The sequence below is a fragment of the Budorcas taxicolor genome, chromosome 5 (assembly GCF_023091745.1).
Source record: "Budorcas taxicolor isolate Tak-1 chromosome 5, Takin1.1, whole genome shotgun sequence".
Classification (NCBI taxonomy): domain Eukaryota; kingdom Metazoa; phylum Chordata; class Mammalia; order Artiodactyla; family Bovidae; genus Budorcas; species Budorcas taxicolor.
The window spans coordinates 2,223,801-2,247,078 of NC_068914.1; the positions used below are offsets into that span (position 1 = coordinate 2,223,801).

A 23,278-nucleotide genomic window follows, 5' to 3' on the forward strand; every position below is an offset into this window, starting at 1 on the left:
CAGTCCTTGAAGGACTTCCCTGCCTGCGTTCCAGGGTGGCTAGGGGGCCTGGCCGCCTGTCTCTCTCTCTGTCTTGTGCTGCCTAGCCCAGGGCCACCTGCCCAGTAGGCCCGCTAAAGGCCACGTGAACGGACAAGTGGCTGCTGGAGCCTCCTTCCATCCTGGTCCTGTGGCTTATGCTCCTCTTTTATTGTCTGTGTCCAGGATGAGCCAGCTGAGGCTGCTGCCATCCCGGCTTGGGGCACAGGCCTCAAGGCTCCTGGCCCCACATGGAGTCCAGACGTTCAGCTGGTGCAGCAGGTCGTCTGGGCCGCCAGCTTCCTTTGCAAGCAGCAGAGTTGGAGGTGGTTCCAGTTATATGGAGGAGATGTACTTCGCCTGGTTGGAAAACCCCCAGAGTGTCCACAAGGTTGGCACCCCTCTATGTGTGAGAGAAGGTCCTGAGGCTGGGCTGTGGAGGGGCAGTGGGGAGAAGCAGCTTGCCTGCTGAGTGACCCTGGGTAGTTTCTTTGCCTCTCAGGTCCACCATTGTCTTTGTTTGTGAAAGAGCTTGTCCTCATATTAGGTGAGGAAAGCTCATTGCTCTGCTGTTGCTGAACTAGCCAGTGGCTGGTGGTCTGGCTTGAGACGCCCAGATGATGCCCTGCTCAGACACATTTCTCCTCTGTCATGCTGCACTGTGCCAGGTGGCCCCTTGTCCTGTGGTTAGGAGCACGGATGTTTATATATGTATATATAGAGAGAGAGCAGGTGAAATAAGTACACACTGATGGTAGAAAATAATAATAATGAAAATGAAAAAATAAAATCCGTTGCCAGGGCAAAAGTAAAAAGTGAAGCTGCTGTCTCTCCATTCACAGTCCTCAGAGGAAAGGAATACGTTCACATGATTCAAAACGAAAAGCATTAAGTTCTACAGTGAAAGGCCTTCCTCCCATTCCATCTGCTCAACTCCTACCTGTCTGGTCCCCAATCTATTCTTAATTTCTTCTGTATCTATTCAGATTTTCTTTAGATAAACTTATTACAAACATAATTCTGGATTTCCCCCACCTTTACACCAACAAATGGCATGTAATGTCCACCGTTTTGCCGCAGGCTTTTTTAATTCAGCGTGCATCTCTAAGATTTTCAGTGTCAGCACCTTAAGAGCCCCGTTTCTCCCCCCAGCTGTGCACTATTCCACTGTTTGGATGGACGTGCCACACCCACCCCCAAGGATGGGCCTCTGGCTCGATGCCCGTCTCTGGCTGCCGCGCCTGCTGCTGCACTGCATCGCCTTTGCGTTCATCACCTCGAGTGTGTGCAGCTCACTATGGGATAAACTCCACAAAGTGCAGCTGTTGGGCAGAGGGCATCTGTACACGCAGTTGTGACAGATGTTACCCAGTTGCTTCCCGCAAGGAGCGTGCCGTTACCCTCCCACCAGCACTGTTTGGGAGGATGCAAAGTCATGCTCGTCCCCTGTGTGCTCTGCTGGGCCACGGAGGTGCCGATGCATTTGTCCGTCTGGTTTTTGTTTCTGCTCAAAGAGTAGCGAACCATGCGTCCTCTTCTGTTTCGTTCCTTTAAAGCATATCTTGGCAATGTTCCATATCCATAACAATAGATGCATCTTTAAAAAAAATACTACATGGTTTTCCAGAATCTAAATTTACCATTTATTTAAATGGTTTCCTATTGGTCACCACTTAGATTGTTTCTATGCTGCCATTTTTGTAAACTGTCCTGCGGGGAACATCCTTGTACCTGTAGGCACACCTGTCCAAGTACATCTGTAGAATAAATTGCTGGCAGTGGAATTTCTGGTTCAAAAGATACATACATTGAAAGTGTTGAGGACCTGCCTGCCACATTGCCCTCTACAAAGGCTGCCTCTAATCCCAGTGTGTGAGGGCATGTTTCCCCCAGGGATGGAAGTCTCTTTCATACCTGAAGCCCCTTGATCACAACTTATAACTCGCCTGCCAACCCTCTACCAAGCTGAGTCCTGGAGGATCTGACTCTGGATGGGGGCCTGGGCTGGTTGAGAGGGATCCCTGGACAGGGTCTTAGGAAGGAAGGTCCTGAGAGCTATAGTGATGAAGGAAGACCAGTGTCCCCTGGGGTCCCAGTCTGGGCCACACCCAATGACTCTCAGTCCCTAACTCGGCTGTTTTCTTGTTTCTGCCCCCGTCCAGTCCTGGGACAGCTTCTTCCGGAAAGCCAGTGAGGAAGCCTCTTACAGCCTGGCTCAGCCCCAGGGTTCTGTCGTCTCTGAAAGCAGGCCGGCAGCATCCAGCCGGACCGAGACCAGTAAACTGGTGGAAGACCACCTGGCTGTACAGTCCCTGATCCGGGCCTACCAGGTGAGCGACTGGAGGGCGCAGGCTCCTGGGTGTGGCAGGCGCTAATGACAAGGAGACTGGCTCAGCTCCAGGCCACCTCAGAGCCCTTCTCCGAGCCCTCTGTGGGGGGCTCTGACCCCCCTCCTGCTCTTTGCCACACTACCATCCACATCGCTTGCCATCTCCCTTCATATTTTGTGTGGACTGGTTTGTTTGTGGTCTTTCTCATGGAGTGTTATCTATCTCCCACACCACTGTGCCCCAGTACCTGGAGGGGTACTTAGTGGGTGGTCGGTTTCAGTGAGTGTCGAATGAAAGGTGAATCCGTTGATCCTTGTGGATGTCCGTTTTCTCCTCTTGACTGGGCATTCCAAGAGCACAGGGCTGATGTCCGGCAGGTGCTTAGCCAGTGTTTGTGGGACGAATGAATGAATGAATGAGTAGTTCATTAAGCAGCCCTCCGCCCGTCGCTTGCTCTCTGTCCTGGAGACTTAGGCTGGGTTCCCAGGCTCAGCCCCCGCTATGTCAGAGTCCTGATGGTGTTCCCTATTCTTGGTCTTGATTCAACAGTACTAATTGGAGGGCTGTTCTGGGCGTTCACGCCATAAAAATGCAATCATTTAGGATCTCTCTGGGAATCGGTGGCAGAGCTATTTCATAAGAGAAACTTGTCTTGAAGACATGCAGAAGGAAGGGTGAGGGCATCCTGGCAGCGACTGAGTGGGAGGGTGCCGCACAAGCTGCTGTAGGGCTCTGGGGCGAGAGGGAGGCCTTAGCACATGGAAAGGGCGCCTTGCCTCTGAATGAGGCTCTCTGCGTGGGTTGGCAGCTGCCCACCCAGGGTGTGCCAGCTGTGCTGAGGATGCACAGGATCGGGCTCCCCTATTGGTCTCAGGACCCATGGATCACAGGCCACTTGGGAGCAAACAGCATTGGTGGTAATGACGCTTGTCTTGGCTGGCTAATAGGCAGGATGCGATCTAACTGTTGACTCTGAAAAAGAAGAACAAGGAACATAACACTTTATATGAAATATAAGGTATCATTCAGAGTGCAGCCCGAGGGCCTGATCTTCCAAGCAGAGTCTCAGTTCTGCAGTGGGCCTTTGGTCTTTCGTTGTCGGAGATCACAGCACCAGGGTCCTTCCAGCAGGTCGGTCTCTGGATTCAGGAAGGTTACTTTGTGTTGGCTTGATAAAAATCTGCCTGATGCTGAATACTTACGGGGTGGGCTGCGGCGCCTCACAGGCCAACTCGGGGCTGAGCTCTGGTTTGACTTGCCTGCATACACTACTGAAAAAAACCCCAAGCTGCTGCTTATTTGCAAACATATAGAAGGTAGAAGAATCATGTCTCAAACCCTCAAGCCCATCATTACAGTGCCGCTCTTGATTCATCTTACCCACCTCCGGCTCCACCCACAGGCCACTGATTATTTTGAAGCAAATCCCAGATGTCGTTTCATTTCATTCATTGAATGTTTCAGGATGTATTTCCAGAGATAAAGCCTCCTTTAAAAATTTACAAATATACATAATAGCATTATCACTGCTAAAAATAGTAATAATCTTTAATGTCATCAAATACCCAATTGGTATTCATTTGTGCCTGTTTGTCTCTAGGATTTCTTTTTTCTGCTTATTTGAATCGAGATTCAAACAAAGCCACAGGTTGTGATGTTGACACGGCTCTTCAGCTCTCGTTCTCTTCTCTGCAGGCTCTTCTCCATTTCTTTCTGTATTCCTTGTTTGTCCCGGCTCTTCAGCTCTCGTTCTCTTCTCTGCAGGCTCTTCTCCATTTCTCTCTGTATTCTTTGTTTGTCCCGTAGAGTTTTCTTGAGTCTGGATGTTGCTTATTGCATCCGCGTGGTATCACTTTATCTGACCCTTTGTCCCATGTGATTTCTGTAAAGTGGTGGTTATATCTAGGTGCTTGACCCAACATAGATTTGATTTCTTTGTTGCAAAATCAGCTTCCTGGTGGTGATGGCACTTCATCAGTTAGTAGCTAAGGATAATTATTTCCTGGATGCATTAAGTCATTAGGAGCGGTAAAAGTGGTGACAATCTATTTCTGTCTTTGTTTGGTGCCTGAAACATTTCCGCGGGGAGGAACTTTCCTTTGTTAGCTCGTTTAGCCTCAGGTACAAACTGTATAGGGAGGGTAGGGTCAGTGCTTGATTGGTTTTCTTTTTATTGATGGATTTTCAAAATTATGATTTGCTTCCCTAGCATCTTCCAAATATGGCAAATAAGGGCTTTTCTTCTTCTTCTTAGTATGATATGAATGCTTGGATTTAAACACATTTGATGAATTTCAGTCTGCTACAGATATTCTCCTTATTGTTGCTCAAAATGTGTCCTTATTCCCAGCCTCAGTGGTGTTTGGTAGGAGAAGATGATTTGAGCTCATCTTGTACGTTTCTAAAAAGCCAGTTCTCCAGAGAGTGAGGGAGTATTTGCTGTTACTGGTTTGGACGTGACTTTTGGGTTCTTTTGATGGTTAGAGACAGGATATATGTATTTTTTTAAAGATACCATACTTTATAGTTTGTACTGATGCTTCTATACATGTCAAATATAGGACTTAGGGTTGTCTTTGACCTCGTCAATCTTACATCACCGTCTCCTTTTAAAAATATCAAAAATAGAGGTTCTCAAAGATGCAATACAATGACATATTTGATTTTTCTCATAATCCATACATGACAAGCTAAGGATACAATTCTAGTACTACCACTGCTGGATGGAAATATAAATGAATTTATGATCTTTTTATTTCTGCAGTCCTGTTTGCCTTTGGGGAGCATTCTGCTAGTCAATTGGAATAGTTCCTCTCTATATAGTTATGCCACAAAATGGATGCATTAATTCATTTATCTTACTTTCAATTTTTAAAACTTAATTTTTTTAATTTATTGATTTTTAAATTGAAGGATAATTACTTTACAGAATTCTTAATTTTGTTTTATAGTGATAGAAAATATTTATAAGATTCCAAAGGCAAGATATATTCTTAAAAGTCTAGCTTCTAGCCCTGCCACTCTGCCCTATTTTGTCCTTTCCCTGTAGGTAATAATTTTTCTTATTTTTTGGTTTTATTATTTTACTACATATTGTTCTAATGCTCACGTTTATTTGTAGACATTCAAATAGATACAAGTATATGCAAGTACATATATTTACTTTTGTCTTTCCTTTCTTAGATAACAGGTAGTTTATTGTAAACATTTTTATATAATTTGCTTTTTTGCTTAAGAATATTTTGTGGAGACAATCTCACTGTAGCAGTTAGGAATTTTCCTCATTCCTTTGAGCAACTCTGTGCCTGCATGAGTTTCCCATATCCATTTGTCAGTGTCCTGCTGATGGACATTTGGGAAGTTTTTAGAATTTTGCAATTACTGATAGTACCATAGTAATTATTTTTGTGTATGCATTCCTTCCTGTTTCTGAAAGCTGCACGATGTACTTTTAAACCGAGTTGAGCTCCTGCCACCTCAGTTGCTGTGCTGGGGCTTCACAAGCCTGCTAGGACCTGGGTGCTGGGCACGTGGAAACTTGAAATTCTGAAGCCGGAAGTGAGGGGCCTGGAGTCTCAGTGTTGGTGGGGGTCTGCCCGGCTGTGCTCCACTCTGCCTTGGCCTTTTCTCCTCTCCAGATCCGGGGCCACCATGTGGCCCAGCTGGACCCCCTGGGCATTCTGGATGCGGACCTGGACTCCTTTGTGCCCTCAGACTTAATCACCACCACTGATAAACTGGGTGAGAATCGAAACCCTCCTGTTGCCCTGGCAACGTGAGCCAGCTGATGCCTGTGCCTAGTGACGGACACTGAGCCTGCGGTGCCCTGGGTCTCGGGTCTCAGCCATCAGTCTGAGAGGCTTTCTTCTGACCCTTGCCCATCTATGCTTCGGGTCCCTGCGAGGGAGGGCTCTCCATCCTCCCCAGCTGGTGCACCCACTCAGCAAGTTTGAGACACCTGTCCAGGCCCTTCCTTGTGATGGCCAGCTCGGTTCTGACTCTCACGCCCTGTGCCCTGCGGACAGAGGGCCCTTGACCTTTAGGCTGGACCTGGTGGGAGGGTGCTGGGGGCACTGGAAGGAGGCCTAAGGATGCAGCTAGGCTCACCTGCGCCACCTCCCTCTCTCCTGCCTGCCGCCCGGACTCTGCCCCGTGGGCCTCCCAGCCTTCTACGACCTGCAGGAGGCTGACCTGGATAAGGAGTTTCAGCTGCCCACAACCACTTTCATTGGAGGCTCCGAAAACACCCTTTCTCTACGGGAGATAATAAGGCGCCTGGAGGTGAGCACGGGCAGGCGTGTCGGGCACGCGTGATGAAGCTCCCCAGCGTGCGCTGGAGGCGGGGAGGGCACTGCCTTTCCTGCTCCAGGCCCTGAGGCGGCCCCTCTGCTTCCTGGCTCCTCGCGGAGTGCCCCTGTCCCCACAGTGCACCTGCTGCCAGCTCGCGGAGTGCCCCTGTCCCCGCAGAGCACCTACTGCCAGCTCGCGGAGTGCCCCTGTCCCCGCAGAGCACGTGCTGCCAGCTCGCGGAGTGCCCATGTCCCCGCAGAGCACGTGCTGCCAGCTTGCGGAGTGCCCCCTGTCCCCGCAGAGCACCTACTGTCAGCACATTGGTCTGGAGTTCATGTTCATCAACGACGTGGAGCAGTGCCAGTGGATCCGGCAGAAGTTCGAGACCCCGGGTGTGATGCAGTTCTCCAGTGAGGAGAAGCGGACCCTGCTGGCCCGGCTAGTGCGCTCCATGAGGTCAGGCCCCCAGCACCTTCCTGGGAAGCCCCAGTGGCTGGGGGGCCTGCTCCAGGGCTGTCTGAGACATCCCAAGCCCTAGCTGATGAGGAGATACCTGGCAAGTGAAGGCAGGACTGGGTGGGGCTCCAGGAAATGACACCGAACGAGGATGGAACGGACATAAAGATGTCCCTGCGTGGGATGGAACGGACATAAAGATGTCCCTGCGTGGAGTAGCAGGGACTTCCTGCAGGTAGGGCAGAGCTGGGCTTCTGTGAAGCTGGGTCTGCCCAGGACCGTGGGGCCCTGGAGGAGCCCCTGGCCCAGCTGCTGGGAATAAAGTGGCTCCCTGAGCAGTGACATGTGGGCTGGAATTTGAATTGAGCCGTGAGGAGGTCTTTGGAACATGATGAGAGAGCTCCAGGGCACGTGTGCTGGAGGGCAGTGAGCCGAGAACTGTGGAATGGCTCGTGCAGCAGCTTGACTGGAAGGGGAAGAGAAGGTGGTTCCTGGGAATGGATGTAGCCAGAGGCCTCTGGTTAAGCTGGGAGGAGCCTCAGCCTCCCCCAGACCTATGCTCCTTGCGGGTGGGGCATCATGGTGTCTGTGTTGGGCCCCGGACTGTGCAGAGAGACGTGACCTCGTAGCTTCCCCATCCTGGCACCCTACTCCAAGCCCCCAGGAAGAGCCCTCACGAGCCCCTGCCTCTCCACCCTTTTCTTCCCCTCCCCAAGCAGGTTTGAAGACTTCCTGGCCAGGAAGTGGTCTTCTGAGAAGCGGTTTGGCCTGGAGGGCTGTGAGGTCATGATTCCGGCCCTGAAGACCATCATCGACAAATCCAGCGAGATGGGGATTGAGAACGTCATCCTGGGGATGCCGCACAGGTGGGTCCTCCCTGCCTCAGCCTGGGCTTCTCCCCCAGGCCTGGCAAGCTGAGATGGGTGTGAGGCTTTGAAAGTCAGAGTAGGGGTGTTGTTGGGACCTCGGGGGTAGAGGCAAAGGGGTCTGGAAAGGTCTGACTCCCTGGGCCCTGGCTTGCTCATCACAGAAAGAGCTGAGAGCGTGGCCAAAGCCTCTGGAACCAGGCTCTCTTGGGCTCAGCTTCTCTCTCACCATGCTGCCGCCATCCCCAGCCATCCTGAGATGACATAAGGGGCTATGTCATCCTACTTGAGGTTCCTGTGGAGTGGCTCAGCCCAGAAAAGTGCGATGAGGGCAGAGCCTGGACACATGGGCCTGGGTTGGCCTCACCTGGTGGGAGGTCTCTGGAGGTCAGCTGAATGTCTCTTTCCCTGGCTTCTAGCTGACCACTCATTTCCCTGGGACCTTGATAAAGACTTGGAAGGTTGGCCTGGCCACTGGGCAGTTTACCTCTGAGCTGGAGCCTGTGGGATAATGAGGAATATAGCCAAGGCAGACAGGGGTCCTGATGAATGGGCAGGGACAGGACATGCTGTCTGTCTGAGGGGCAAAGCCTTGGTGTTTCCCATGCCCATTTCCGCTGCTCACAGCAGGGCCAGCCCCCTACTGCTTCAGCACTGGGGCATCAGGATGAAGCGGGAGGAGGGTCCCCACCCGTGGGCTGGCCTGCCAGGAGTCCAGGCTTTGTCTCACAGGCTCTGTGCCCTGGAGGGAGCAGAGAGGACCCCGTGGTTTCAGGACGGCGTGGCTTCAGGAGAACTGTGCGGGGCGGGGCGAGAACGGTGCTGGCCAGCAGGCAGCTCTGGGACTCTGATGGCGCGGCACGGGCTCCTGGCCTGAGGAGGCTTCTCGGGGCCAAGGACTGCCCTCGGCCAAGCCTCCATAGTTGAGAAGGGGCCTCTGAGGCTTGAGGGCTTTCCCCAAAGGGGCTGAGGGGTGTTCATCCGGTTCCTGTGTCCACACAGCCCTCCCTCCACAGAGCAAGAGAGAAGCCCGCCGGAAGAGGGCTGCCCTCCTGTCACGGGGCCCCGTGGGGCTGGAGGTCACGCCAGAGTATGTGCAGGCCTAGGGCTGGCGTCTGCTGCTGGGCTATGGGAAGCGAGTTCTGAGTCACGCCTCGCGCCTGGCTCAGGCTGGCGTCCACCCCTGCATGTATTGCCCCGTGATGGCAAGTTCAGGCTGGGCTGGAGAACCCCTGGACCTAGCTGCTTCCCCACAGCCCCCCTGGACCCCCTCCCCACCCACCAGACCTAAGCTCGTCTGGACAGGTCCTCCGGTGACTCCTAAGGGCAGAAACGTCACCTCTTCTGTATCTGCTCCAAGACGCTGCTAGGCTGGGCTGGGGAGCCGTGTGGGAGCGGTTGCGCTGGGTTAGCAGGTTGGGGTCGAGATTCTGGGTTGGGCTCAGCTTTTGGGTCAGGGAGGGAGGGAGTGGACACTCGGCCATGAGGCTGGGTGGCTCCCGGCTCGTGAAGGCCTCCTGAGTCTGGGGGGTGTGGGTGTCTGCTGGCCAGCTGAAGCTGCTCACATGCCTTGCAGATTGAGACAGGAGCAGAGGGCCATTCCTGCTGGGTCCTCGGTGGGCAGGGAGCATGGTTATGCTGGGGTGTGTTGAGGGAGGTGGCCCCTGTGCCGGGTGAGAGCCCTGTCCCCTCTGGCCCAGGGGCAGGCTGAATGTGCTGGCCAACGTTATTCGCAAGGACCTGGAGCAGATCTTCTGCCAGTTTGATCCCAAGCTGGAGGCAGCGGACGAGGTGGGTGCCAAGTGTGGGCACCAGAGCTCCTGGAGAGCTGGGTATTGGGGGATGGACAGGCACGCAGACGAGTGGGAGAAAGGCTGGGGGTCAGTGTGAGGCTCCTAAGGTGCTTTGGAGCCAAGTGCTCTGATCTCAGATAACTAGGAGAATCCTTGGATAATCTGGGCCAACCTGCTATCTCCAGCCAGGGAAACTGAGGCCCAGAGAGGTGCAGGGGAGTGCCTGAAGTTACTCAGTTCAGCCCATGTGGCTGTGTCTCTGTGCCCAGAGTCCTGCCTGCCTGCCCGTAGGGACTCCTCACTCGCTTGTTTGCCCAGCACAGTGTTGGGAGGCCAGGACAGTTTCCTGTGCCCGCTGATGAGCAGAGGGCACAGCTTTCCACCCTCACCCACTTCCGGGTATGTTTACATGTCATGTAGGCCTCGTATCTCATGCTTTTGTGCGTGCTGGGCCCTCAGCCACGTTGCCGTCTTCCCTTCCTCTCCCTCTCCCACGTCCTGCCCATCACCCCGTTTGATGGCTTTCCTGGGCCTCCAGGCAGGACAGCTGTCTGTGCCTCCTCCGTGCTCCCTTTGCCTCAAGAACCGTGTCTGCTCTGGCCTTTTCCATTCTGTGTGTACGTGTGATTGTCTGTCTGTCTGTCTGTTTTCTCATCCAGGCTGGTAGCAAGGTGAGGGCAGGGGCCTTTCCCCCGAAGCCTGAGCACCCAGTCCTGGAGGATGGTTTGTTAAAATGAGCCACGTTAAATGACTGCTCTAGAACCGTCCAGCACATTAGACCAGAGCAGGACTAGAATCCACATCTGCTGGCTCCCAACTCATAATCTTTCCGCCATCACGTTCATTTTGCTCAAGCACCTTCATTCTCTGAGTCTCACTTTCCTTTCCTATAAAACGAGGATAAAAATTCCTGGTCCCAGAATAGGTTGTGAGCAATTACAGATGACATGAGTAAACTATAAAACCTGGCCAAAGAGCTCTTTAAACAGATTTACTTTTTTCTTAATTGAAAAAGCAGTGTGAGCATCATTTGAAGAAAAGATTTCATAGTGAGAGTGAGTTTCCCTTCTGAGCCTGCTCTCCTGCTCCCGGGAGGCTCTGCTGTGGTCAGTTTTCATGTTAAGGTGTGTACTTCCAGAAATGTTCCACACAGTGCAAGCACATGTAGGCGTCCAGCACAGCTTTATTTGTAAGAGGCCAGGTGAGCAGCTCGAGATGCCGCTGGGCACCTTGCTGGTTTCACTTGATGAGCCGTCACTATTTTAGAGCTGCACGCCAAGCTCCCCGGGCTTCTAATGCCCTCTGGTTTCCACTGTCTCTTGTTGATGAGCATTGGGTGGTGGGATGAGTGTTCTTGCACACATGTGTGTGCATTTCTAAATAGTGTTTGAGAAATGCAGTGGCTGAAGCTGAGGAGGCAGGACTGAATTGCCCTCCAAACAGCCTGCAGACAGCAGCGAGTCTGCCTGCTGTGTGCCAGAGTCCCGGGCCACGCCCCCCTTCCCTTACTCCATCCACCCTTTCCATCTTTGCCAATGTGATAGGTCCAGAAGTGACTGCATTTGAACATATTTCTCTGCTGTGAATTTGAGTGTCTTCTCACGTTTTTAAGCCATGTATTAAACCATGGTTTTAAACCATGCCTTTTCCTATAAATTCCTTTTCCTGGCTTTTGCTTGTTTTTCCCTGGGGTCTTGGTGAAAAGTGCTTTATGTATTGAAGGAGTTAGCCCTTTGCTTGCATTTGTGTGATAAGTATTTTCCCAGCTTGATTTTCTTGCCCCCTAATACTGTGCATGGATCTTCTTCCCCCTTGACAAGCATATTAGATTTTGGCTGTCTTATCCCTTGTGGCTTCTGAGGCTTGTATGTTGTTTAGAAAGACTCCTTGCTCTAAGATCATAAAGCGTGTCGTGTTTCCCCCGGTTCTGTGTTTTTGTCTGTTGTGTGCCCATTTTTGCTTGCTTTGGTGTAAGGAATTTAGTAGGGGTCCTGCTCCAGTGTTTTCCCAGAGGCCTGGCCCATGGTCTTAACTCCAGTTAAGGGCTGTCCTTCATTCCTTGGCCTTCACGTCGCTGGTTGGCCCCTTCCTAAGGGTGCCTTACCTGTCTCCGACGCTGCCATGACTCATGCGGAGAGTATGGTAGCTGATAATGTGCAGGGGTTCTGATGAGGGGTCATGACCCAGGGAACCCGCCAGCCTTTCTCAGAGCAGCTGGAGGACAAGCAGGGCATGTGCCAGGGTTGGGGGAGGAATGCAGGGGTGAGTCAGGGACAGCACGATTTTCCCAGGGAGCAGACTCCGGGGGACGTCCCAGCCCCGCTGTGGACCTGCATGTCTGGGATGGTGGGGACTTCATCACAGGCCACGTCAACCTTCAGGGTTCTGGAGATGTCAAATATCACCTCGGCATGTACCACGAGCGGATAAATCGCGTCACAAACAGGAACATCACTCTGTCGCTCGTGGCCAACCCCTCCCACCTGGAAGCGGTGGACCCCGTGGTGCAGGGCAAGACGAAGGCGGAGCAGTTCTACCGCGGGGACGCCCAGGGCAAGAAGGTGATCTCTCCTGGGCCCTGAGGACCTGGGTTCTGTGGGCTGGGCTCCCGAGGGGTGAGCTCCGAGGGGTAGACTCCAAGGTTCACGGTTGGGGCTGGGCAGCACAGGCTGGAGCATGGGAGCCCCTCCTGACTGATCCCCTGTCCTGCAGGTCATGTCCATCCTGGTCCACGGGGACGCTGCCTTTGCTGGCCAGGGCGTGGTCTATGAGACCTTCCACCTGAGCGATCTGCCCTCTTACACCACCAACGGTACCGTGCACGTTGTCGTCAACAACCAGGTGAGGGCCAGGGCTGCATGCTGGCCTTGTCAGCGCTATCTGTGCCTGGGTCCAGGCAGCACTCTGAGGGGCAGAGTGGGACAGTCCTGCTTCTAATGCCACTTAGCAGCGCGTGACTTCAGCGAGATGCCTGATCTCTTGGCCCTGGTTTCCTGGTCTGTGGAATTGGGAGGAGTATCCATCTGTGTGTCTGTCTCTGTGTATATCTATCTCTCTGTCCTTCTCTCCTCCGTCCCCATGTATGTGTGCGCACACACACACACATACATATGATAAAGCTGTAGGGACAGAGGAAGATGGGTATAACCAGCGTCTACCCCAGAGGCTGCCCATATAAAATTAGATGCTGCCTTTAGCTCCATGCAACCCAGTCTTAGAACACAGCTCTCACAGCTTTTGTTTTTAAGGCAACTGAGGTTAATGACAGCTCGTCTTCTGAGCCTGTAAAGCCCTGGGTTAACGACTTTATTTGCATAGTCATTTAAGTCATTTAATCTTCACAGTGTAACCCGGTGAGGCAGGAATTTAATGAGCCCTTTTAATCAATGAGGAAACCGAGGCTTCGGGAATTTAAGTGCCTGGCCCAAGGTTGTAGAGTTAGTAATTGGTGAGACTGGGTTTTATCCCAACTTGGGCTCCCTACTCCCCCTGTATAAAAATGATGGCAGGAGAAAGAGCAGGTGTGACTCGCCTGGTGTTGCTGCTGTCCCCGTGATTTCAAGGTCACTCACTGTTACCTGGCCATGTCCCCATCACCTCCCGACCACGCCTGGTGGACCTCAAGGCAAAGGCACCCCTTCCCCAGCCGCCAGGCCCCTGGCCTTCCAGGCGGCTGTAGCTGCCCAGCTCTCAGCGCCTCCTGCTTCTGCAGATCGGCTTCACCACGGACCCCCGGATGGCCCGCTCCTCCCCGTACCCCACCGACGTGGCCCGTGTGGTCAACGCACCCATCTTCCACGTGAACGCGGACGACCCAGAGGCTGTGATATACGTGTGCAGTGTGGCAGCCGAGTGGAGGAACACCTTCAATAAAGACGTCGTGGTAGACCTGGTGCGTGTGGGGGTCCTGGCTGGGTGGGCTCGGCTGTCCCTGCTGCACCAAGCCCTCCAGAGCTGTAGCATCTTCAGCGGTCAGGGCTGGGCAGCAGGCTTAGTGCCACTGGGCGCAGTCTCTGCAAAGGCCTGGGGGGGGCGGTCATTTAGTGACGGGTGATCGTGAGGGCTGGTGAGGTTTTGAAGGGTGTGGCCTGCCAGGTGTGCCCCAGTGGGAAGTGACTGTGTCAGGCACACTGCCTGGGCACGGGGACCTGCCCTCTGCCCCTGCAGGTCTGTTACCGCCGGCGTGGCCACAACGAGATGGACGAGCCCATGTTCACGCAGCCTCTCATGTATAAGCAGATCCACAGACAGGCGCCTGTGCTGAAGAAGTACGCAGACAGGCTCATAGCTGAGGGCACAGTCACCCTGCAGGAATTTGAGGTGGGCCCCGTCAGCACCTTGCTGCAGCTGACACTCCAAGGGGGCTGCTGATGTGACCACCCCAGGGCTTCGTGCTGGCGACTTAAAGAATTAGCGCTATCATCCTTGTCCCCAGCAGCCCCAGTTATCAAGGGGGACAGAGGACCAAAGACACTTACAGCCTGGTGGGATGCAGCCAGTGCGGCGATGCCTGGAAGCCCACCCTCAGGCAGGAGTCCAGGAAGGCTTCCTGTGGGAGGTGGCCCTGAGCCGGGTTGTCCCCAGTGTCTTCTGTGGACATGCTGGCCCTCCCTCTTTCAGCTGCTCTGGGAGCAAGGACCATGAGTCTTTCCTGGGTTCCCACAAGTCCCTTGCCGAGTGCGATCCCGTGGATTCTTTCCAAGATCCCCTGAACTCTGGGACTTTAAACTCTGGCCATAACGTCCCTGTGCATTAGGGGAAGACCATTCCTCTAGAGCACGGTCACTCAGCCTGTGACTGCCCAGGGCGTCATTGCCTCAATCCAGGCCTTCACCCTTATTTCAGGAAGAAATCGCCAAATATGATCGGATCTGTGAGGAGGCGTATGGCAGGTCCAAGGACAAAAAGATCCTGCATATAAAGCACTGGCTGGACTCTCCCTGGCCTGGTGAGTGAGCAGCGTGTGGCTGAGAGCCCCCTGGGGCTGTGGGAGAGGCAGGCCTCCGAGTCCTAGGGAGATGGGCTGGTCCGGGGAACTGAGGCCCCACCGCCTCCCAGAAGTCACAGAGTCTCTGCCCTCTCAGGCTTCTTCAACATGGATGGGGAGCCCAAGAGCATGACGTGCCCAGCCACAGGTGTTCCCGAGGACACGCTGACCCATATTGGTGAAGTGGCCAGCTCTGTGCCCCTGGAGGACTTTAAGATCCACGTGGGTGAGGTTGCTGTCTGGCATGGGCCACTGTCCCAGACATCAGGCCCCAAGGAAGGTGGTGTCAGGAGTCAGGGAGGCCCAGCCTCATCCCTGCTTGGCTGTGGGTAGATAGCTGAGCTCTCCTTGCTTCCTTCATGCCTGCGAGGGATCTGTGATAATAACTCTTCAGGTGAACAGATGTGGGTGCCATGCTCCCCAGTGAGTGCCGCTGACAGGCCTCCATGGACACCTTGGGTCTCCCCAGTGCCTTTGTTAGGGGTACCCCTGGATCAGACAGGAGGAAAGCAGGGGGAAAAAGGCTTCCCGTGGAAGGGGCAGTTGGGTCTAGAATGTTGGGGGGCAAATGTGCCAAACTGGGCAGATGGTAGAGGGGGACCCTGGTCTAGCAGGTGGCCACCGGTGTGCTTCCTGGCTGTAGCTGTTGTGGCCTCCACTCAGGCAGCCTGAAGAGCCCGGTGGTGGTAGTGGGGCCCCCGTGCACCCTCTGAGCAGCTGTGGGTGTTCCAAGAGGGTTTCACCACTTCTGGGGCAAGCCCAGGTGTCTTGGGGCACCGGCTCTGTGTGCAGTCACAGCAGGTCTGTGTGGGTGTGGGGCCGACGGCAGGCCAGCCTGGGCTCAGATGCAAGCGCCTTCTGTATGAGGGTGAGTGAATGACTTCCCTCTTCTGAGCCTGTCTTCTCATCTGAAAGGCAGTGAAAGTCGATACCTGCGTTTCATTGGAGAAATGTCCCCTGCTCAGCGTATGTGGCACGCGCACATGGCCGATGCTCACCTCCTCCTTCCCGCAGGGACAGAGGCGGTGGGAACATACGCGCGGGCCAGCCTAGCACCTTGGCTGCAGTGGTGGGGCTGGAGGAGGGGTCCCCTGGGCCCTGCCGGGCCCCTGGCTGGGGGGAGGGGTCCACAATGAATATGCTCACACCTGGCGCAGGGCCCGGGGACCATAGCTGTCCCAGGCGAGGTGGCCAAGCTCCTGCACCCCTCAGGCTGGCCCTTCCCTCCCCCAGGCCTCTCTCGAATCCTGCGGGGCCGTGCAGACATGATCAGGAAGAGGACGGTGGACTGGGCACTGGCAGAGTACATGGCCTTCGGCTCACTGCTCAAGGAGGGCATCCACGTGCGGCTCAGCGGGCAGGACGTGGAGAGGGGCACGTTCAGGTGAGGCTGGGGGCGGAGGAGCCCAGGCCCGGTGGGCACGAGAGCTGGAGTTCAGCTGTGCTGCGGGTCTCTCAGTTGGCCAGGGACTCTGGATGGTCATTTCAATGAGGGTTAAGAGGAAAGCTTCTTAGAACTGATTTTTTTTTTCAATCCCTGGCTGAGTGTTATGGTCTGGAGGAAAAGCCACAACCACTGACCACCGTGCAGGAAAGGCCCACTTGTGTTTTCCCAACACCCAGTGGCAGGACAGCTGCTTCCACACGGCTCCACTAACTTGTGGCAAATCAAGGACAGGTCCAGGGCCACTGGAAATTGGTACACATTGATCTATACATACTCCTGAACATTAAATTCCCTGGTGTCCTAATCACTATTTCCTCATCAGCTCCCCAAGCTTGAAGGCTGGATACGTTTCAGGAATGACAGGTTAATAACTTGGCAATGAAAGTGATTGTTAACTCCAGTGTCCACAGATTGATTTGCTTATTGTGTGTTTTGCTGAACTTCCTCAAAGGATTTTCCTTGTTGGACTAGGTGCTACAATGAGCTGCATCCGTGCCTCACTGAAGAGATGGATGTGGTATTTCTAGGCTCTACCCCTATGCTCCACCATTCAAAACTAAGGAAGGAAAATCTCAGAGTCAGAAGGGATTAAAAGAGTTGATTGGCTGAGCCCTTCGAATAGATCTGGAACACCTATGATTCAGCAAATGGAGAATAGCTCAAAGAAATACTTATTCAGATAGCCAGGCCATCTGAAAGCTCCTGGGCCTCCTCTCCACCCCCATGGGGCCAGCATGCAGAGCTGACTGCTCTGCGTAAGCTCTTGGTTGGTTTCAAGTCTTGTGGTCATCAGTGGTCCTCAAGATCCTGTTTCCCTTTGAACTACTGCCATGCCGACTCCCCACTGCCATCTTTCTTGTTTGCAGTTTAGAGTTCACACTTCCTCTGTTGGGGACCCCGGATGTTTGGGATCTCCACTCAGTCTCTGCCATGTCAGTGAGTCCTGGAGATGTGGCTTCCAGAATTCAATAGGCTATCCCTCCCTTGCCCCAGTCCCTCATCGCTGCTGGCCCTGTTCCAGCCAGGGCTCAGGGCCACTCCACTGCGCCTCCGTTGCACGTCAGTCCCCGTGAGGCTTGGCGTTCAGCCAGGGGCCCCTCCTAATGTGCCGCAGTTCCTGTCTCCTGTGATCCTGGGCAAGGCAGGCGAGTGGGGAGGGAGCTAGCAGGGGGCCGGGGGACAGTGCCCCTGGAGTATGGCTTCCTAGGGCCTCAGGTTCCACCCAGGGCCTGGGAGGTTGGCATGGCTGGTCTCGTGGGACCCTCCTTATGTAGGAAGCTGAGACTCATGTCTGTGCTCCAACACCCTCAGGGCGTGTGTGAGGCGGGTGCCGCTGGGAGGGGAGGCTGCCTGGAGGAGGGGCCGGATGGCTCTGGCTCTGCAGCGGCTGCCAGCCTGTGGGCTCTGCCAGGTTTCTTGCCCAGCCCACCGCCTCCCACCCTTTCCTGGTCTGTCTCTCCAGCCACCGGCACCACGTTCTCCACGATCAGGACATCGACCGGAGGACGTGTGTCCCGATGAACCACCTGTGGCCTGACCAGGCACCCTACACCGTGTGCAACAGCTCCCTCTCGGAGTACGGAGTCCTGGGTGGGTCAGAACTCTGCCTGCAGGCCAGAGAGGCTCTGGCCCCTCAGGGCATCTAGAGCTGGGAGGGGCCGAAGGAGCTGGGAGGCCCCCGGAGGGACCTGGGCCATGAGACAGCCCTGGGGGACAGTGGTTGGGCGGCCTCCACCTGAGGCCACATCAGAGATGTGCTCCTGTCCCATCTGGCCCTCAGAGGGCCAGTTGAGGGTCAGTCTTGCCTGGATGGGGACTCTGGATACCAGAGCCTGTCCCTGGGTGGCATCATTGGGCCCAGACCAAAACCCCATTGAACACACTAGGGGCCACTGCCACTGGCTGGCCCTGAGCCTCCTGGCCTGGCCGCCTCCACATCCCTCACCCGCCTCGTCTTCTGTGCCGCTGCGCCCAGAGGCCCTGTCCTCAAGCTAGGCTCTTCTGGGCTCTGGCTCCCCAGACTATACCTTCAGCTCTCCCTTGGCTCAACCTTTAGCTGGCCTGTCTCCTCTGAACCTGCCTCCTCCAAGGAGCACCCCTCCGATGCTGGCCACCCCTCCTGGGGAGCAGCCTCTGGGGCTGGTCCTGCACCCCTGCTCATTTTGGGGGCACTCCTTGGCAGGTGGCCCCTGAGGCCCCTGCAGGGTATCTTTGGACTTGGCTCCTGGTCTAGCTAAGGGTGAAGCCAGCTGTACGTGAGGTCAGGGCTGAGGTTGGCATCTCTGGCCCTGTTGTCAGCTGCCAGAAAGGGAGATGCTGGCCTTTGGTCCCATGGAGTCCCCGGGTCTTCCGGCCTCCAGGGAAGGATGGGCAGGGCAGGGACGGTGGGTGAGGACAGGCTGGGGCTGGCTGGGGCCCCAGCCCTGGGTAACCGCGTGGGGCAGGGTCTACCTCCCAGTGTCTTCCGTGTAGGTTTCGAGCTGGGCTACGCCATGGCCAGCCCCAACGCCTTGGTGCTCTGGGAGGCTCAGTTTGGTGACTTCCACAACACGGCCCAGTGCATCATTGACCAGTTCATCAGCACGGGTCAGGCCAAGTGGGTTCGACACAATGGCATCGTGCTGCTGCTGCCCCACGGCATGGAGGGCATGGTGAGAGCCGCCATAGGAGGGCTGTGGCTGGCCTGGAAGAGGGCGGCTGGACGCTTGGCCACTTGCATAGTCGAGGGGGTTGTGTGCCTTCCAGCCCCTTGGAACTGCACAGGACGCAGGTGGGGCCTGCGTGGGTCTGTGTTAGCACTACCGCAGATGATGACGCTACTGTTCTAGGTCAGAGACGGGACGGACGTGTCCGAGTGCCTGCTGTGTGCCAGCTCTGTTTAAAGCCTTCTCTGTGTATCAACTCCTCCAGTCCTTACAACAGCCTAAAGAGGCAGGTCCTGTTCCCACTTTCCAGATAAGGAAGCTGAGACGCAGAGAGGTAGAATCGCCTGCCTAAGGTCACACGGCTAGCCACTGAGATTTGAACCTCTGTTGTTGGGGGCCACATGTCGGGGAGGAGGAGGACATGCAGGTCGTCAGGGGAGGGGAAGGAGGCGCGTCGTGAGGTCCCACCCTGCGGGCTGTGCGGCCTGACCAGGTGGGGCATGGGTGGGCCTCGGTCACTGCCTGGCTGCACTGGATGTCCTGCTCAGCCTGGACCGGCCAGACATTCAGGGGTTGATCAGCACTGCTCGGAGCCAGCTCTCGTGGTGCTGGGCACTTCCCATGCCATGTATTATCCTGTGGCATCCTCACCAGAAAATCGGTTCTGTTCCCGTTTCACATGCGAGAAGAGAAGTCCTGTGACTGCCCAAGGCCCCCCAGTTGTAGAGGTAGCTGGCCTCTCACCTGGAGCCAGGCTGGATGAGGAGCTGAGCTGGCCTGGCTGGTGCCTGTGGCTGTGGGTCCGCGGGGCTATGCCCCTAAGGGAGGGGCAGGCCATCGCTGTCCCATGGGGAGCCAGCTTGGAGGACAGTGGGGTGTCCTGCTGCTCTTATGGAGCAGAGCAGCCTTGTGGGTGAGGGGAGGAGGAGGAGTCAGACCTGGGTTTGCAGTTGCCCCTTGCTGACTGAGTAACCTTGAGGTTGCTTCTTAATATCTTCACCCTTCACCTTCATCTACATTACAGAGCTGCTTTCAAGACAGAGCATATTGTGTGTGAGGTCTGTAGAATGATGTCTGGCACACAGGAAGCACTCAGCAAATGGTCCCTGCTGCAAGGCAGAACGTTCTAGAGAAAGAGCATCTTAACTCGGCCTTTTCACTTCTGCCCTATGTGTTCACACGTTTTGGCTCTGGCTGGACCCTCCTTCCTGCTCTCGTCTCACATTCCTTGCTTTTTCCTATGGTTCAGATTCTGGAGTTAGGGCATCTCCTCCAGAAGTGCTCTAGACCCTGCCCTGAGCCCCAGGTCCCCCTCTGGTGTGACAGACCCCCAAGCCCCCTGAACTCTGGCCAGCCTGGCCCTCTGGCATTTGTTCCAGGGCCCAGAGCACTCTTCAGCCAGGCCTGAGAGGTTCCTGCAGATGAGCAATGACGACTCAGACGCCTACCCTGTGAGTACTGCCCGCTGCCCGCCCCTCCCCAGGACAGGGCCACACGCTGCTGCTCCTGGCAAGGCCAGGATAGGGGCACTACAGGCAGCCCGCCTCCCAGCTGCACCCCGTCCCTCCAGGCATTCACGCAGGACTTTGAGGTGAGACAGCTCTATGACTGCAACTGGATCGTGGTCAACTGCTCCACGCCGGCCAGCTTCTTCCACGTGCTGCGCCGGCAGATCCTGCTGCCCTTCCGCAAGCCGGTGAGCCACCCACGCGGGCCATCGCTGGGATAACGTGGGGGTCGAGTGCAGGGCGCCCTGGCCGAGTGGGGGCAGGCCGGCAGCCAGCCACCGTGTTTCCCTTCCAGCTGATCATCTTCACACCCAAATCTCTGCTGAGGCACCCAGAGGCCAAGTCCAGCTTTGACCAGATGGTGTCTGGTATGTGCCTGGGCGGGCTGGGGAGGTGGCTGAGGGCGGCCCGTGGGGCGGCCTCTGGTTCCGTGGCTCTGTTGGCCCTGCAGCTTCTGACACGGTCCCTGCCAGCAGCTGGATTGGGAGGTTGGTGCGGCGGCCAGATGTCTGGGCCTGCCTGGGTCGCTTGGGCTGAGCACCAGGGTCAGGGGCGCGCACTGGCACCCCGCGGCTGCCCAGGAGGGCCGGCCTGTCTGCACCGGAAGAGCTCAGAGGCTGGAGGCCTGCTGCAGCTCCGCCTGGTTCATGGGAGGCCGAGTGCCAGTCATTCATCCACTGTTTTCACTCCTGAGCCCAACAGGCATCACTGGCCCCGGGGACCTGGCACCCCCTCCAAGACCTGTCAGCCCTGGTGTTGGAACTGAGATGTGACCCAGTAGAGGATGAAGGGGGCAAGGTTAGGGCCTTGAAGCTGGTCACAGCAGAGCTGTCTGGGAAAACGGTCCTGGGCTGTAGGGGAGGGGCAGGAGCTGGTCCGGGGACCTCAGTGGCGTGGGCAGGCGCATGTTCTCACTTGCGCGTGTGTAGGCGTCTCCTCCGATGTGGCCAGTGGCTGAGCCAGCAGTCCAGAGCTCTGGCATTGGGCTGGACCGCCTGGGCTGAACACTCAGTGCTGGTGGGGCTTGGCAGACTGTGAACCCTCTGCCTCAGGGTCCTCACCTGGGATGCAGTGACCCCACAATAGCTTCCTCTGGCACCTGGCATGAGATCAGGAAGGAAAAATGGGTGGGACTCAGCTGGGAGCTGGGCTCTGGGGCTGAGGGAGGAAGAGCCGTGCCAGGGTTTACTTTCCAGTTTGATGGTGGGGGGAATCGAGTGTGCCTGGGAGGTGGGCGTGACTGGCTGGAGAGCAGGTCTGGGACAGAAGACAATTCCGTAGATGGGAGTGTGACATCACCTTCTCTGTCCCCTCCGGGGGCTCTCCCCGTCAGCCCCGCCTCACTTTGAACTTGGTGTTCCCAGGGCTTTGCCCTTGGCTGCAGCCGCTGTCTCCACTCCTCTCCCTGGGACGTCTCAGGGCCCACTGTCTCCTGTTCTGTTGTTTGGCTCAGGAGGTTCAGGTTGCAGATCTCAATCTGGGGCTTGGCTCGGTGGCCAAGGGAGCCTGGAGGAGCCAGGAGTGTGGACTTGGTTCCCAGGCTGCTCTGGCCTCTCTGGGGGCCGACGCCCCTTCCGTGTCCTGTGGGTCCCCAGGAACCAGTTTCCAGCGGGTGATCCCTGAGGATGGGGCTGCGGCGCGGGCTCCTGAGCAGGTGCGGCGGCTCATCTTCTGCACGGGCAAGGTGTTCTACGACCTGGTGAAGGAGCGGAGCAGCCAGGGCCTGGACGAGCGCGTGGCCATCACACGCCTGGAGCAGGTGCGCCTGGGCCCCTCAGCTGCCCAGCCTGGTGGGCAGGGCCCAGTCGCCAGCCCCCTGGCTCTGGGCAGCGTGCCGGGGCTGGAGCCAGTGAGGAGGGTGGGGGCTGCTCTCCGGGGGGCCTGTCTGTGGGCGTGCCCCCCTTCCCCTGGCTCTGCCCCTCATTCTTCCTGCCCTGCCCCAGATCTCTCCGTTTCCTTTCGACCTGATCAAGCGAGAGGCAGAGACGTACCCGGGCGCGGAGCTGGTGTGGTGTCAGGAGGAGCACAAGAACATGGGCTACTATGACTACATCAGCCCGCGCTTCACGACCGTCCTGGGCCGGGCGCGGCCCATATGGTACAAGGCCGGGGGCGGGGGCTGCCCGCCACCCACCCCTCGGGTCTGCCAGGGCCCCACCTGGCCTGACCTGCCCCATTTGCTGTGTGACCCGGCACCTGCCACTGCCCTTCTCTGGGATGTATTGAAAACCGAGGAGTTGGGCGCCCTAGTCCCTGCTGGCTCTGGGACTGTCAGTGACAGAGCGTCTTCCCCGTTAGGGATCCTCTTCAACATGGCCTTATGGAGAGCAAACCTTTGTGTTTGTTCTGAGGCCAGAACTGAACTGGAGAACCTCCTGCATGTCTCATCTCCTGCCTTTGGTCTTAGGCCACGGACTTTGCCCCTTGGAGCCTCAGGCTCTTCATTCCTGCAGCTGGGTGACGATAAGCATAGACCCCATGCGGTCCTAGGGTAGCTGGGAAGCCAGCCCAGCCCTTCCCATGAGCTTGTCTCTCCTCCTCCAGGTATGTTGGCCGAGACCCAGCAGCTGCACCAGCCACAGGGAACAGGAACACTCACCTGGTGTCTCTGAAGAAGTTTCTGGATACTGCCTTCAATCTCCAGGCCTTTGAGGGCAAAACATTTTAGAGCCTGAGTCTTGCTGTGGGGTTGCCTGGGGACATGGAGGATGTTAGGGGTTGGCTGGCTCTGCTGCCCAGGAGAGAGACTGTCAGGAGCCCCAAGATAAAACCTACCCATATGGTGATTGAGGCCCAAATGTAGGTACCACCAGCTTTGGTATTAAGCCATCTCAGGCCTTTGTGTTTATTTCAGAGTCTCTCAGGGCTGAAAGCCAGAGGGGTCTGATGGATGGGCTGTAGCTGCGGGGTGCTTCTCCGGCTGCCCTGGTCTCCAGGG

General features: G+C 56.0%; 1 protein-coding gene across 1 annotated transcript; it reads left to right on the plus strand.

The window, feature by feature from the left end:
* The first annotated feature begins 205 nt into the window (after nucleotides 1-205).
* Nucleotides 206-23,008, plus strand: OGDHL (oxoglutarate dehydrogenase L). Its single transcript, XM_052640261.1, has 22 exons — nucleotides 206-409; nucleotides 2,181-2,348; nucleotides 5,987-6,089; nucleotides 6,514-6,629; nucleotides 6,940-7,094; nucleotides 7,814-7,960; nucleotides 9,661-9,751; nucleotides 12,135-12,314; nucleotides 12,466-12,594; nucleotides 13,466-13,645; nucleotides 13,921-14,073; nucleotides 14,599-14,701; nucleotides 14,838-14,966; nucleotides 15,974-16,124; nucleotides 17,650-17,777; nucleotides 18,660-18,838; nucleotides 20,212-20,283; nucleotides 20,403-20,528; nucleotides 20,636-20,708; nucleotides 21,936-22,099; nucleotides 22,284-22,438; nucleotides 22,885-23,008. Exons 1-22 carry the CDS (start codon nucleotides 206-208, stop codon nucleotides 23,006-23,008), a joined length of 3,030 nt encoding a protein of 1,009 aa, XP_052496221.1.
* Nucleotides 23,009-23,278: the final 270 nt, after the last annotated feature.

Excerpts from the sequence above, each read along its gene's own strand:
- OGDHL (XM_052640261.1), top strand. The coding sequence starts at position 206 with ATGAGCCAGCTGAGGCTGCTGCCATCCCGGCTTGGGGCACAGGCCTCA. Across the intron at positions 7,961-9,660 it reads ATCCTGGGGATGCCGCACAG|GGGCAGGCTGAATGTGCTGG; the intron begins GTGGGTCCTCCC and ends CCTCTGGCCCAG. Across the intron at positions 17,778-18,659 it reads CTCGGAGTACGGAGTCCTGG|GTTTCGAGCTGGGCTACGCC; the intron begins GTGGGTCAGAAC and ends TCTTCCGTGTAG.